Genomic DNA, 15,408 nt, shown 5'->3' on the forward strand with positions numbered 1-15,408 from the left:
AGTCTGGCATCGGGAGCTGGTTTCTGTCCTGGTGGCCTGTTGGTGGGGAAGCGGCTTTTTCTCTTCGAGTGGTGGGAATTCTGGGGCCTTGACCTGTGCCCCTTTCTCATGGGCTTGGAGCTCTGCAGGTGGCCATTCTAGTGCAAAGGATGGGCTGGGGGTCCTCTGGGCCCCCAGAGACGGAAGCCTTGTAGGGAGCTCCTTCTGAGGGAGGGGTGAGGACCAGGTCCCCAAGAAGCACTCGCAGTCACCTCACTAAAGAATATTCATTTATTTATAATTATTGCTAAGTAAACTTCTCTTTTAAACAGGAACATAAAAACACAGTAGGGCTTTGCACAAGTGGAATTTCTAAACAGTTGGTTTGTATACACGTCAAAATAAGTTAGAATGGAATTTGTCCAGGAGTTTCCAAGTCACCCGAGAGGCTGCACGCCTCTTTTGAAAAGGTTGGGGTGGGGTGGGGGGTGAGGACCGGAGCCTTGCCAAGACCACCGCCCACCCAGCTCCAATTGTGAGTTGTGCTGCTACCTTCTCTCAGCCTTGCCCAGGTCCAAGGCACAGGGCAGGGGGAGCGTTCAAGTATCGAACCTCGCAGAGGGCTGGTGCTGATGGCGGGGCTGGGGGCAGAGAGGAGAGCCCCACCCTGGGGGCCAGCCCTTCTCTCATGGGTTTCCAAGACCAAGGCCACTGCACTGGCAGGAAAGAGGAGGAGGAGGAGGTACAGGGTTCTTTTTGGTACCAGGGGAGAAAGACGTTGTGGGAAGAGGTAGTTTGCGGGGGATGATGCTTCTGCTCAGCAGGAGAAAATGTCTTCTACAGTGACGGGGTCACTGCCACCTGAGGGTCATCATGGCGGGCACCTGGGAGGCTGGGGGGCCTCGGGGTCTGGAGAGCCACAGTTGGGGCGAGGCTCCCGTGAGCCCCAGCCCTCTTATTTGCTGCTTAGCATGAACTCTAGCAGAGAAGGAAGGGGCACCTGGCTGCCTGATCCCGAAGCTACCTTGTCCTCCCCTCCGTCCTGATCTGAGCCACCCTGAGGCCTGGCTTGGTCCTTCACTAAGGATACAGCCTTGGGGGCGCCTCCCTCCCCAGCCGCTCCCCGCTTCCTGGTTTCTGGGCTGAAGCTGGTGGCTTCACCTCCTGTGCCTTTGTGAATGGCCTTGCCTGCTCCCCTCCACGGAGGCCGCAGGGGGCGAGTGGGTGGGAGTATGGGTGCCCTAGCGTTCCTGAATGGGCTCTTTCACCGCCCTGGGCCTGCAGTCTTCAGTTCCGGGGTAGGAGCTGGCGCGGGGACCGAGGAGATGAGAGCGGGCTGGCGAGCGAGCGAACCATGGGCTGAGCAGGGGCGGCAGCCCGGGCCACTGCTCTGGGTGGTGCAGAGCAAGTCACTAGCCGGAGGGGCCGGGAGAGGGTGGACGCCTTGGCCTCCGGAGGCTCCCTGCCAGCAGCTGAAGCCCCAGGGCCAGACCGACAGTCCCCTCCGAGCCTGAGTCCCGCCAGGGCAGGCCACGCTGCTCTTGGTTGGGGAGGCACAAAGCACGCACAGCACACAAGAAAGCTTCTGCTGGCAAAAAGAAAATGATCTCCGTCAGAAAAGATAATAGGTGACACAGAGTTGGAAAGGAGAAAAATAAATTACCTTCAAAATACCCCCCTTTGCTCAAAAAAACATTTTTTTCCCTCTATGGTCTTCATTTTTCCTTTCTAAATATGTTGCTCTTCCTGGGACCCTGCTGACTCTTGGCTGTCCCCATCCTCAAAATGGATACTTATTAGACCTTAAATAAGAGGAAAACGCCAGGTCCCCACCCCTACATAGGCCACCCTTGGCCTCCTTGAGGACAGCCCCTCTTGGTCCCCAACGACCCCGTCACCGGTCCCCTCGCTCAAGGGGCCTCCATCTGTCTTTGTTAGTGTGTGTCTGACGCAAGGCATGTCCTGGCTTTGTCGGGGGACCCTGGTGTGGTGCCCCACTTCGAGACAGAACTGGATAAGTTTGCTGAAATCCACTTTAGGGACGCCCACTTCCAAACAGGGCTGTAAGATGGGAGCCTTCTGGGGGTCGGCTGGAGAGGACGGTAGCTGGGGGTTGGGCTACACCCCGCTTTCCTAAGGCCAGGACCAGGCTGCATGCACGCCTGGCTGGAGGAGAGAGCGGGAGGCACCAGGAGGTAGAAGGCAGAGGGCCCTGTCTGGCTGTCCATGGACAGGGTGGGGGAAGGGGCTCTGGGCCTGGGCTTTTTGTAGCCCAGGGGCCGGTGGGCGGTAAGGGTGGGGGGCAAGGCTGACCAGCACAGGAGCTCAAACATCCCTAGAGGCAGAGAGGGTCCAGAGGAGAAACAAGACATGGCTCAAGAGATCTCCCTCCAGTGACAGGACCCCCGAGGAGCCATCAGGATGGCCCTGCCCACACGGGCCGCCCCAGCTCTGCTGGGCCTGGAGAGACTTGAGAACCTACGCCCTTGTGACCTGTCCCCAGACGGCCCCCATCTGCATTTCTCCCACAGCAGCAGGCCAAGGAGACCCGGACCTGGGCCTCCCGTGTTACCCTTCCTTCCCTAGGATGCCTGGGGCCTGTGCCTGGTTCACAGCTGAGGCCAGTAGTACAGTCTCCATTTGGTCTACAAGTCCCTAGTGGTGCAAACGACTGAGTGGGAGGGAGGGCTCAGGACGGTGGGGCAGTAGCTTGTTTTTCAGCTGCAGGAGGTGCAGCCTGCAGCACATGGGTCTCCCCCCACACCCCACGCCCTCCTTGCCCCGTCCTGGGTGGCCCGGCCTGTGCTATAGCACGTTGTAGTAGGCCATCTCTTTCATGGCCTGTTCGGTGAGGACGCTGGCCTCGGCGCTGCTGTCCACACCGGCGTAGGCGTAGGCGTTCTCCTCGAAGTCCTCGATCTCCTGCTGGCTGTCAAGCTCGGAGGGGTCGGTGCCCGTCAGCTCCATCATGGGGTCTGCAAGAGAGGGCACAGTTAGGCCTGGATGCTGCCTGTGGGAAGAGCCAGTCACTCCCACACGGGAAGCAGAACTAAAGAAGTCATTGCCAGTCATTGCTTCCAAAAGACTCTCAGCTGCCTCCTCTGCCCTCCTGCTCTGGGAGGCCCCCGACTCCCGTGGCTTCTCAAATGTGTGCCGAGTGGGTACAGGCCTGGACTTGAACTCTTGGGGTCATGCCTCTCTTGCACCTCCTAAGTCACTAAGCCTTTATTTATTCTTTGCAACATTACTCATTAGTCCCCTTTGCCATATGAAAGCCTCCTGTACTATATCATGTGTGCAGCACCACTCGTTTGGCACCTACTGTATGCCAGGCACTTCACATATATCATCTCATGAATGCTCACAGCAACCCCATTTAGGAGATCAAAAGGAAGTTCAGAGAGGTTAATCAGCTTGCCAAAGGGCACCCAGCAAGTGCTGTTGTTTTGATCCACTGTGCAACTCCACCTCACTTGGCTGGAGGGAGCTGTTTCTCCTCTGACCTGGTGCCAGTTCTACCCAGTGGTATCCTCAGGCCTAGCTCTCCAAGGCCAAGCACTCACGGTAGGTTAACAAAGACGATGAGATAAAAACTCTAAGAGGCCTCTTGTAATTTTATCAAATTGAAATCTTTTATAAAGCTCTTACTGTTGGAACAAAAGCCAGATAGAAAACTCCACAAAGGAGCCTGGGTGGGGCTGCCTTCCAATGAGTTATGGAGGGAGGGAGGCCCAGGGTGTGACCTGGGGACCTGGGAGTCTTGCTGGCAGGGACTGTGGCTGAGCCCCAGTGTGCATTCTGCCCCTGTCCACCTGGGAGATGCGATGTGTTAGAGGAGAAATGGACCCCAGCCCAGGGGTAGCCCTGATGAGTCTAAGGCAGGGTTTTCCAACCTTGGCATTATTAACATCTTGGGCCATAATTCTTTGTCGTGGGGGACTGTCCTGTGCATCGTAGGATGCTTCCCAGCATCCCTGGCCTCTACCAGCGAGATGCCAGTAGCATTGCCCCCGCTGTGACAACCAAATGTCTCTAGGCATGGCCAAATGTCCTCTGGGGGGCAAACTCACCCCCAGTTGAGAACCACTGGTTGAAGGGTAATCCCACTCATTGCCAATGAGTGGCTCAGGATTAGGGATGGGACCCAATTCTGGCCAGTGAATCATGAGGAAAGGCCTGCTAGTGAGTTCTTAGAATGTTCTTATTAGTTTCACAGAGCAAAGGAGAGCAGGCTCTTACTCTTCCAATGGAGGTGAACAAGGAAGCATATTGCCCTAAAGGCCACTGGCAGCTATTCTGCGACCATGAGGAGAAGCACAGCTAATAATGTGGACAGAGAGAGGGAGCCTCACCCTGTCATTGTTGAGGGGCTGAATCAGCCAACTTTGAAGATAGCCTGGACTGCAAGTCATTTCTTAATTTATTTCCTTATTGTTTAAACCAGTCTGAATGGGGTGTCTCTTACTTGTGCCCATAGCATCTGACTTTATAAAATGAGGCCAGCTGTACCAAATCTCTCTTTTTTTTTTTTTTTTCTGTGGCCACACCACACGGCTTGTGGGATCTTAGTTCCCCACCAGGGATCAAACCCCGGCCCTGGGCAGTGAGAGCATGGAGTCCTAACCACTTGACCTCCAGGGAGTTCCCTCAGCTGTACCAAATCTTATAGCCCCTAGGCACTTTCTTCCTCAAATCCTAGTGCCACACCTTCATACCATATAGTTGATTAAAAACAAGCTAAATAAAGACCCTGGGAAAATTTCTACCTCTGGGTCTCTTATCCTCCCAACCTCCCTTTATTAACTCTATTTGGCCTGTCCAGCTGGCCCCAGGGAATACTCTGTACCATTTTTTACAAAGACGTTGATCTACCTCCTGAATTACAGTCCTATAGTTTATTGGGTGGTTCCATCTAGACTGTATGCTGCCTTCCTCCTGCACAAGTGTCAAGCCTGAGCTTCTCAGACCAAGGTCATACGTGAGTGGTGGGTGGACTTGGGCCCCAGCCATTCCCGTGCCAATCCCTGCTTTACTTTCTGTCATCTGGTACAATCAGGAACAAAGCAACCCTAGGCATCCCTGGTCACTGACCTCAGGTGGAAACAGCTTAGGCCTTAACCAACCCCTGGGAGCGAGGTGTGCAGGGACAGCTACTTCCAAAAGGACCAGTCCTGCTCTGGTCCCTCCTGGTGGGTTAGCTACCTGGCAGGTCCACTAGAGTATTGGCTCTCAAACTCTACTGCGCATAGAATGAACTAGGGTGCTTAAAAAAAAGGCCGGATCCTGGGCCACACGCCAGATCAGTTACATTCGAATCGCTGTGGTTGAGACTCTGGCATCAGCATTTAAAAAATTCTCAAAGTGATTCCAATGTGCAGCCAAGTTTGAGAACAGTTCTCTAGAGTCTAGGTCAGAAGTTCTCAAAGTGAGGTTCCTGACCAACAGCTTCGGTTTGACCTAGGGAACTTGTTGGAAATGCAAATGATCCGACCCTACCCCAGACCTACAGAATCAGAAGCTCTGAAGGTGGGACCCAGCAATTTGTTTTAACAAGCCTGGAGTGATTCTCATGCTCCCTTGCTCAAGTTTGAAAACCATCACTTTATTCAATGCTTCTCAAACTTTCCGGTGCAAACAAATCACCTGGGGATCTTTTGGAAATGCACATCCTGATTCAGCAGGTCTGGGGTAGGGTGGAGCCTGCAGTTCTAGCAAGATCCCAGGTGATGCCAACACTGCTGGTCCATTTTGGGTAAGAAGGGGCTACAGAGCATTTATATGCAGACAACAGCGTTTCATCCTCACCCAGAGTGGAAAACTGATGACACCTGTTTCTGCCAGAACACCCCCGGCCATCCACTACTCCAAAACTAAATCAGGGTTATTGCAGCATTCCCCAGCATCTGATTGACTCCTAGTAAGTAATCTCACATGGCAAGTCAACTCACCCGGTGATTGTTGGGGCACATTCCCAGCTAATTTGTCTCAGAAGGAGCACCAGAAAGTCAAATAGCTCCAGACTATACAAGGAACCTTCTTGAAGTGTGGTTGGCTTCTCCTTCCTGTAGGATCTCTAAAGTGCCTCCTCCCCATGAGAGGCCAGAGCGACTACAGTTCTTCCACTACTGACCAGTGTTGAGGGGAGAGGCTATCACTAACATGTAGGGATGTTATAACCAACAGCCAATGAAACCTCCACCAACTGCAGAGGTAAGGACACTTCTCCTGAGTATGTGGGCTACATTCTTTTTGGCAGGCACTATGAAGAATGTGACTGATTGTATATCCCTTTTTGCCTTGGTAACTAGGAAGCTCAGGGCTCCCCTCTGCAGGCCCATAGGACCTCCCATGGTGTACTTGGGATTGTGACCTCACCTGGCTCTCCCTTATCTTTACAGTTGCCATTTTTCCTTTTGTTACTTTCTTTCCCATCCATTTTTTAAAAATGTCATCTCTCAGTAATGATCTTGCATGAGTTACCTAACTTCTCTGTCCTTCAGTGTCTGCGTCTGTAAAATGGCGATAATAACAGAGCCAACCTCACTGTGAGGGTTACATGAGTTAATAAAGGCCTGGCACACAGCACTCAACAAATTATTTTTATTATTGTTTATGTGAGCCCTCGTAAGTCCTCTGAAGAATACACAAATATCCCATCATTATCACCATGGTGGCCCTCCAGGGTGCTCCCTCTCCAGACCTGAGCCCACCCCAATGAGGTCTCAGGCCTGGCCAGCCTCCTCACTCCCCTCATTGGACAGGAGGCTCCTGCGTGTGCCATGACAGTACCGCTCCTGCTCTGTCCACTGCGTGTGGCCCACCCACCTTGGCTGTCCAGGCCGATGTCCATGACGCCGTGCTTGACCTTCATGTGCCGGCTCAGGTTGCCCTTGAGGTTAAACTTGCTGGAGCAGTAGGGGCACTTGAAGGGCTTGCTGCCCGCGTGCAGGTGCATGTGGCCCAGCAGGTTGTACATGCGGTTGAAGGACTTCCCGCACACCTGAAACACACCCCACCCGGCCTTATCAGCCCGGGAACCCGCGCTCTCCGGACCCCAGCCACTCCTACCTCCATGGCTGGGCCGGAATCCCATCGGCTGTGGACAGCACTCGCTTCATCCTTTCCTATGTGACCCCAGAGGCTGAGGACTGAGCCACTCCCTGCTGGTCACCGTTCCTGTGCGTCTGCCCCACAGTCCCTGAGCTGAAGCTGTCAGAAACCCAGGGCTCGGATCTCCGGATGCACTGAGTCTCGGGCTGGGGCTCTTTCCCTGCGGCTGCACCGTGACCTTCACCCCCTCCTCCAATTCTCAAAAAACAACCTCAGTAGTTTGTAGGACCTGAACCCTCACCGCCCACCCCAACCCCCAGAGCCCAGGCAGTTTCACCCAACCAGGGCTCCCTTGCCCACACCGGGTCCCGGCTGCTGCCGTCATGATGAGGCCACTCATGGGGAAGTCCCACCTCGGGGCCCGAAGGCCCGGTACCTTGCATTTGAATGGCTTCACGGGCGAGTGTACAATCATGTGGGTCTTGAGGGTCTGCTTCTGCACGAAGGTCTTGAAGCAGATGTGGCACTGGTAGGGCCGAACGCTGGTATGGATCAGCATGTGCCGCTTCATGTTTGCCTGCAGGGTGAACTCCCGGCCACACACCTCGCACTTGAACTCCTTCACACCCTGTGGGGGGTGGGAGCGATGGTCAGGGCCACACAATGGACACAGGCTCTGGAAGTGCGTGTGTGCGCGCGCGCGCGCGTGTGTGTGTGTACCACAGGGTCAGAGCTTCTGGGAAATGACTTCCTGGGGATGTTCCAAACAGGGGCCACTTGTTTGAAATGCCCGGGAGGATGTTGGGGAAGAACCATTTACTCTGGAAAGCATTCCAGTGATAGGGAGAGAGATTGGCTGGGTCTTATTGTTCTGACCCATACACCTGCTGTCTCCTGCCCAATAGGGCAGGTGGATTTGTAGGTCTGTACCAGGGCACCGAGGCAAGCGTCTTCGTTTGCACGTTAATTAATTAATTCATTCATCAACCATTTACCAGGCACCTGCTATAAGCCAGCATCACATCAGGCACCAGGGGCCTGTGGCCAAGAAGACACATCCATAGCCTGGGGGCCTGGATGGCTTCCTGAGATCAAGATGCATGTATATATTTTTCACCTCAGTGCTGTCTCTCAGTGGTCTGTTCGGTTCACAGACCCCTTTGAGAGTATGATTAAAGGTATGAGCACCCCAGGAAAAATGACAAAACACTCAGGTCTGTGTAGGATTTAAAGAGTTCTCAAACCTTGGAGCCCATCCACGACCCCTGAGCGTGTATTCTAAGCTTCTCTTGTGATAAGAACAACCTGTAGCTCTTGTTGAACATAAAGCCTCTCAGGCCCCGCCTTGGAGATTCAAATTCCCATGAATTTTTAATCCCAACAGGTTCCGCAGGTGATTCTTATCACTGATGGACTTTGGGACACAGCCCCAGGAGACAAAGATTCCAAGGGAAAACCCTCTGGTTTGGATGGTCAACATGCTTTTCCATGGTCTGGAGGTGACCCCCAGAGCAGGACAGGGTGCTGTGTGCACAGGAAGCACAATGTATTGTCTGGGGAGGAAAGTGAGGACAAAAGTTCCTAGAACCCCAGTAATTTAGTAGAGCTCCAGTGGCACAGACACATTTCTGTGGTCACAGCTGCTGTCCCAACTGCTTGTTTGGTACAAAGTTTCATGTTATAATTTAACGGTTCCCGTGTCTATTTCTCTCAGCAGACAGGCTGTGTCTCCTGTCTTGTATGCTTGTTTGACAGAGCGAAGATGATGTGTATGACCACGAGGGGGCCCTGCCCTTTGGGAGTATAAGGGCATGGTGTGCGCATGTGTAAACTGAGGCTGATAATGGGAATGTTTTCAATTTTATCAGCCTTTGATTTTTGCTTTCACCTTTTCTTCACAGTATTATTTCTCTTTTAACACTTTGTGGACTTGTGGGGATTTTTAAGTCTCCTAGTAGAGGAGAAAGATGGCAAATATATAGCACGTGTACTTATCACTTTGCACTCTCCCCACCCTCAACCCCCTGCAACCCCCAACTCCCCGCAGGCATAAAGAATCAATCATCTGGTTTTACAGCTGAGCCCAGATTCAGCTTCAGAATCCTTCTTAACATTACACTCTCGGTAGCTACACCAATTGAATGAGGAGCACCTGCAATGAAACCTAAGAATCATCTCTGCTCCAGCAGAAAGAGTTCCCAGGGCTGGGAAAGGCTGGATTCTCGGCCTGGCAGGCTGTTTCTTCCCTACTCACTGTAGTGTCCACTGTGAGAGATAAGGACATGAGTTTGACCTGGAGTGGCTCTAAGGCCGCAATTATGGAGAGTGGCAGCTCTAGGCTGCTTCAGAGAGCTCAGCTTCAAAGAGTGAAGTTGGTTGGATTTGGGGTGGAAACCATGGGGCAGGACAAGTGCCAGAGTGGGACTGTGGGACCTGAGAGGCCTCATTCCCCGTCTGGACGTAAGAGCCTCCCAAAGGAGGTGATGTTGGCTGAAAGGCAGGGTGGCCAGTGGCCTGAAGGAAGAGGAAGTTCGGGGAGAACTGGTCAAGTTTATGTCTAGGGACACAGTGGAAAAGGACAGCGTTGCTCCACCTTCTGTCCCCACAAGCCACTTTGCTTCGTTTTGTCATATTCTAGAACCAATTGTACTTTTCCATAGCAAATATTTTTCCTTACATCTATTCCCTTTTAAAATGAAATATATTTAGCATTTTCCTAAAGGGAAGGCACATAGCTTTTGATAGACTCGTGTAATTACAAGGAGCAAAGGAAGCCCTCTGAGCTTCTGACCATCTATCTCGTCCACCTCCCTGTGGCATCCTGGCCTCTCTCCGGCCTCCGTCCTCCCAGCCACAAGATAGAGAATCAGCGATTCTCCAACTGTGCTCCTTGGGTCCTGCAGGGATTCCTCAAACATTTCAGTTAAAAAGTTTTAAAATGAGTCAAGTTTTACTATTTAAAAAACTAATTTCAATTACATTTTTTTCTAACACTCATCAAAAAAATATAACTATATAAATGAGAGATGTTCACCACCTAAATGATCTCAAGCAGCGCTTTGGGAAGCCCTGGATGAAAGCATGGCAGGAGGAGAGGGCAGAGCCTCAGGCCTGGGGCCAAGCCCCCAGGGGGAGGCGGTGGGAGACCCCAGGGGCCGGGGCTCTGTTGGGGGAGGCGTGTGGCATCCTTACCTTGTGGGTGAGCGAGTGTTGCTTGAGGTGGTGGATCTGGCTGAACTCCATGCCGCACTCGGTGCACACGAAGGGCCGCACGTTCTGGTGCTTGAGCATGTGGTTCTGCAGCTGGCTGCGGTAGTGGAAGGACTTGTCACACTCGAGGCACTGGTAGAGGGTGGGGCCCTGATGGGAGGCCAGGTGGCGCTTGAGCTGGGTCAGGGTGGAGAAGTCCAGGCCGCACTCGACGCAGACGTGGCAGCGGCCGCTCTCGTGCTTCACCTCGTGGGCCTTGAGCTCGCTGGGGTAGGCGAAGCCGCGGCCGCAGAAGTGGCAGCTATAGGGCTTGACCTCCGAGTGCAGCAGCATGTGGCGCTTGAGGTGGCTGGTCTGCGTGAAGGCTTTCTGGCACACCTGGCACTTGTGTGGCCGGGTGCCCTGGTGCGTCAGCAGGTGTGTCTGCAAGTGGCTGGGCTGCTTGAAGAGCTTGCTGCAGTGCGGGCACGAGTGCGGCTTGATGCCGTTGTGGCCCAGGATGTGCGTCACCAGGTTGTACTTGGATGTGTAGGACTTCTCGCACATGCGGCACTGCCAGCGCTTCTGACGGTCGCCTGCCTCCACCAGGTACGAGTCGTCGATCTGCACGTTGATGTCCAGCCGGTCCAGCTGGGCCTTCTTGTGGCGTTCCACCGTTGAGCCGGCTGCGTCGGCCTCAAACTCGCCTGCCTCCTGCCACACGAAGCCCTGTTCTGGCTTCACGGGCTCCGGGGACTCCATGGTGGGGGCCTCAGGGTCGCTCAGGGGGGCCAGGTGCGGCGGCTCGAAGCCACACTCCGTGGGCAGGGCCTCCGGCCCGGGCAGCGCCATGCTGGGCTCGGGGAAGCCGTCCCGGGCCGGGTCGGGGAAGTGGGGGTCGAAGGGGGCTACGTCCAGCTCTGGCCGCGGGGTTCGGGGCAGGTGCCGCAGTGTCCGGGGCTTGCGGCTGAAGACGCTGAGGTCGATCATCTTGACGGCGCTGCTCTGCACCAGGGCCTCGCAGCCGCCACTGGCCACCTCGGTGGGGGCCTCCGCTGGGCCCGCATCCTTGTCGTCGCCGGGCACGGACACCTCGTAGACCTCCTGCTCCTCCTCCTCCTCCACCTTCTCAAACTTGACCTTGGGCACCAGCCGCACGGGCGGCCGCGTCTTCCGCCGGGTGTGCTTCTCGAAGGCTGCCTCCACCTCCAGCACCTCCTCCTCTGCCGGCTCCTCCAGGGCCCGCCCGTTGCAGGCCAGCTGGTAGACATCGGAGCCCGGGGCCCGGGACTCCCCTATGGCCGCCCCGGACAGCTCCGGCCCCAGGTCCGGGTAGAAGGCTTCGGCGCTTATGGTGGCTCCAAAGAGCTCATTTTCTGAGACCAGGCCCAGCACGGCGGCCTGAGCCAAGGACAGCACCACCACGGCATCCGTCTGTGTCCCTGAGTCCATGAAGCCCTCCATCCCGTGGCGGCTGGCTAGGAGGGCATCGCTGCAGGAGGAGAAGGGAACATTAGCACTGCCGCTCAATGTTGCGCAGACAGACAGCAGACAGACACACTCAGCAAGGGCTCAGCCAGTTTTGGGTGTGTCTGTCCCTGACGCCTTTCTATTTCTGCCTTGGGAACAGGGCACCGTAATTACGGGGAGCAATGATAACCCTCTGTGTATCTGATCATCTCCATGTCCTCCATCTTCCGGTGGGATCCTGGGTAAGCCCTGCCCTCTTGCTGACCTCAGTCTTCCCATCTGTGAAACAGGGTGGTTGGATTTCCTCAGTGGTTCTCAAACTATGTTCTGCATGTCCTTCAGGAGTTCAAAAAAAAAAAAAAAAAAAAAATCGGATCCAAAATTGCAAAAAATAAAGATTCTGCTATTTTAAAAACCCATCTACTTAAATGTAATATATACCTCATTCCTACACATTCAGTAGGCCCACTGGCTTTGTTGCCAAGGTATAATTAATTTTGCACAGACCTTGAGACTGTACAGTGAGGTGTTAAACAACTGTCACCATTTGTAACGGCTGGCCATGTGAATGTGGTCTTTTGGTTTTTTAAAAAATATATTGGGCAAAAACAAGGCAACACACAAAAATAAATTAGGTGTCAAGGCCGATCTCAGACAGCAGCTACCTCCTGTCAGCCCTGATGCTAAATGACTGTGCCCATCACAACAGGTCACTGTTCTTGATTAGCTAAATGTTAGACATTTAAATACCTAAACTTATACCGAAATATAGCTTGTGGGGACTTCCCTGGTGGCGCAGTGGTTAAGAATCCACCTGCCAACGCAGGGAACACGGGTTCGAGCCCTGGTCCGGGAAGATCCCACATGCCGTGGAGCAACTAAGCCTGTGCGCCACAACTACTGAGCCTGCGCTCTAGAGCCCGTGCACCTGGAGCCCGTGCTCCGCAACAAGAAAAGCCACCACAATGAGAAGCCCGCGCACCGCAACAAAGAGTAGCCCCCGCTCGCCGCAACTAGAGAAAGCCTGCGCACAGCAACGAAGACCCAACGCAGCCAAAAAAAAAAAAAGAGATTAGTGGGTTTAAAAAAAATATATAGCTTGTGTCTAATTTGTACACTGGAATTCCATGTGAGATCTGATTTGAAAGAAGGGCTCCATGATGGCTACCAAGTTTGAGAAAACTGGCTGAAATGAATGCTAAAACTGGCTCCCAGGTTCACAGCTATGCTCTCTGATCCAACAGGTGTTTCTAAAAAAGCCGATGAGTCCACCTATCAGGGTCCAACCCCCAGTGCATCAGCTTCCTGCCTTCCTAGAGGCTCCAGGTGCACCAGTGCCCTCCGTGTAGCCCGGCCTTGGCACAGGGATTCTCCCACCCGGGTGCCCTTTCCCCAACCCCGGTGAGCTGCCGGCTCCTCCCACCAGCGCCCCAGGCTTCCCTCAAATTCCCCCTGTTCCCGGGGCTTCCCAGCCCTCCCCGCCAGCCCGGATGTGGAAGGGCCTCCTCCCTGGCCTGGGATACTCATCAGATTGTACCCCGCCTCCGGCTCAGTGCCCGGCACAGCACATCAGAGGCACCCCATAAGGAAGGGGAAAGAAAGACAGGACTGGGGTGGCTCCTGCCTGCCTCGCCGGCTCTTCTCCCAGGGCCAGGGTCAGGTGCATGGCCGGCGGCAGCCCTTCCTCAGGAAACCGTCTCCCGGCCTGGTGTCTCCCTCCCCCCACAGGCCAGAGGAGCTTCCCCTTCCTGAAGCCGGCTAAAAATAAAATACCCCAGGGAGGAATTTAGCCTCCTTGAAACAGACACTAAAGATTAAACTATTAAGCTTAAACCAGGGATCTCATGGAAGGGGTCAGATGGAAGGAAACCTCTGGGTCCACCTGGAACAGGCTGGGGGGCTAGCCCTGATTCAGAGCCCACCTCCCACCCCCTGCTGGAAAGAGCACCCAACTTGAGCTTGGCCTCAAGTCCCAGCTCTGTCACGTACAAGTGACTAAGCAAAGTCACTTCAAAGTCACTTCTGCGTCTCAGTTTCCCCATCCAAAAATGGGGATGGAAACACCTACCCATGGGAGGGTAGTGAGAGCCCAGAGGTCAGAACGTAGATGAAGGAGGTTAGTTAATTATAAAGCCCTCACCAAATGTAAAGAGTCACTATTATTTATCTGCCCAGATCTCTGGAAGCAGGCTTTTCTGATGAAAACCACAGAGCTAAGAGTCTTCTCCATTCTGGGGCCCAAAATTCGAGCAAAGGTTTGGGTGATTCTGCGACAGCCTCTAGAGACTAAGAACTCATTCATTGATTAGTGCAGCAAATATTTGCTAAATCCCTGCTATGGGTCAGGCCCTGTGCTTGGAGGTGAAAGGGAGATGAGGACACCCCTGGGGTGTCCAGAGATGACCGCTGTGCCCACCGCAGCCCCTGTGGGGGAGCATCTCTGCCTTGGATGGCAGTGGCCCATCTGTCACAGCGCCCAGCAGCACCCAGCAGCAGCCCTCGTGTCTGCTGTGGGTTTGAGAAAACAAGCAGCTCAGCACTTTGTCTAGACTTCCTCAAAGGCAGGGCCAGCAGAGGGGAGGGACTGACCCTCAACAGCGGAGCCTGTGCTAGGACTTGGTCCTGGATTCTAAGTCCAAATCTGGACTATATCCTTTTCTAGCTCAGGTATATCCTGTCACATCCTGAGCCTCAGTTTCCTCATCTCTGCGGAGGGGGATATGGTGCCTGAGTCCTGGGGTGCTGAGGAGATGAGATAAGGGATGCCAGTGGAAATGTTAGTTCCCTCACCTGTGCTTTTCTTCTGGCCCCAGTCCCTGGCACCACCCCTCTTCTGGCAGCTGAAGGGAACGGGAGCAAAGAAACCCATAACATCACTCTACTGGCAGATGAGTCGGCGAAAAAGTCAGCCAGTGTCTGCCTGTGGGAGCTGGAGCTGTGGTCTGCTGTGGTCCCCTACACAGAGGGTGATCATGTAACATTCCATCCCTGTTAGGAGGGACCTTCTAAGAGCGAAAGGGCCACTCCTAAGGCTCACACCAGGATGCCAGGGGCAAGCCGAACCTGCCCTTGGCCACCACGCGTCCCCCTCCTGCAGGGACAGGTGGGAGGTTTTACTTTGGGGCTGAGGACTGGAGCCTGTGCCCGGGTGTAAACGGGGACCTGCCCACAGTCCTTGCTCTCAAGGGGTTCGAGCCCACGTGCGGGGATGCAGAGGTGCCAACAACTAACCACAAAGGTGGTGACTGAGAGCTCACCAGGTCCCAGGAAAGCCATTTAATCCTAAGAACAACCCCATGGGGGCGGCGTGGGGGTGGAGGTAGTGAGCGCCACACTCCACAGCCCAGGAATCTGGGGCATAAGTATCAACAGCAAGCTCAAGAGAGCCCTGGCAGTGAGGGCAGAGCTGGGTCAGCACCTGGGCCCCGCCGCCCGTCCCCATCCAGGCTCCGCTGCATCGTCTGTGCAACCTGGGAGGTCACGTCATGGCTCTGAGCCCAGCCTCCTCAGCTCCCACGTGCTGCCCTGCCCCCCTCAGGCTCCCAGGAGCCAGCAGCAAAGCACGGGCAAGCCCTGGGCGCACCGCAACGTGAAGCCTCAGACCTGTCCCTGTCTGGCTGGTCCAAGGCTCCGGCCGGACTGGGGAACCGGGGTCCCCCTCGAGAGCAGCCACAGCCCTTCCTTGGGTCTCCACTCAGAAAGCACTTTTTCCTGGGAGCC

General features: G+C 54.5%; 1 protein-coding gene across 6 annotated transcripts in view; it reads right to left on the reverse strand.

Annotated features, from left to right (window-relative positions):
* Positions 1-256: 256 nt before the first annotated feature.
* ZNF710 (zinc finger protein 710) overlaps positions 257-15,408 on the reverse strand; it is a 66,584-nt gene continuing 51,432 nt past the window's right edge. For all 6 annotated transcript variants that reach the window (XM_059912473.1, XM_059912471.1, XM_059912475.1 and 3 more), the window contains 4 exons: positions 10,222-11,710; positions 7,466-7,657; positions 6,805-6,979; positions 257-2,954 (listed from right to left, as the gene is read on the reverse strand). In XM_059912473.1, coding sequence (XP_059768456.1) covers positions 2,785-2,954; positions 6,805-6,979; positions 7,466-7,657; positions 10,222-11,682 — 1,998 coding nt within the window. In that variant the 5' untranslated portion in view covers positions 11,683-11,710 and the 3' untranslated portion in view covers positions 257-2,784. The remainder of the gene's footprint in view (positions 2,955-6,804; positions 6,980-7,465; positions 7,658-10,221; positions 11,711-15,408) is intronic.

Source organism: Balaenoptera ricei, chromosome 2 (assembly GCF_028023285.1).
Source record: "Balaenoptera ricei isolate mBalRic1 chromosome 2, mBalRic1.hap2, whole genome shotgun sequence".
NCBI lineage: Eukaryota > Metazoa > Chordata > Mammalia > Artiodactyla > Balaenopteridae > Balaenoptera > Balaenoptera ricei.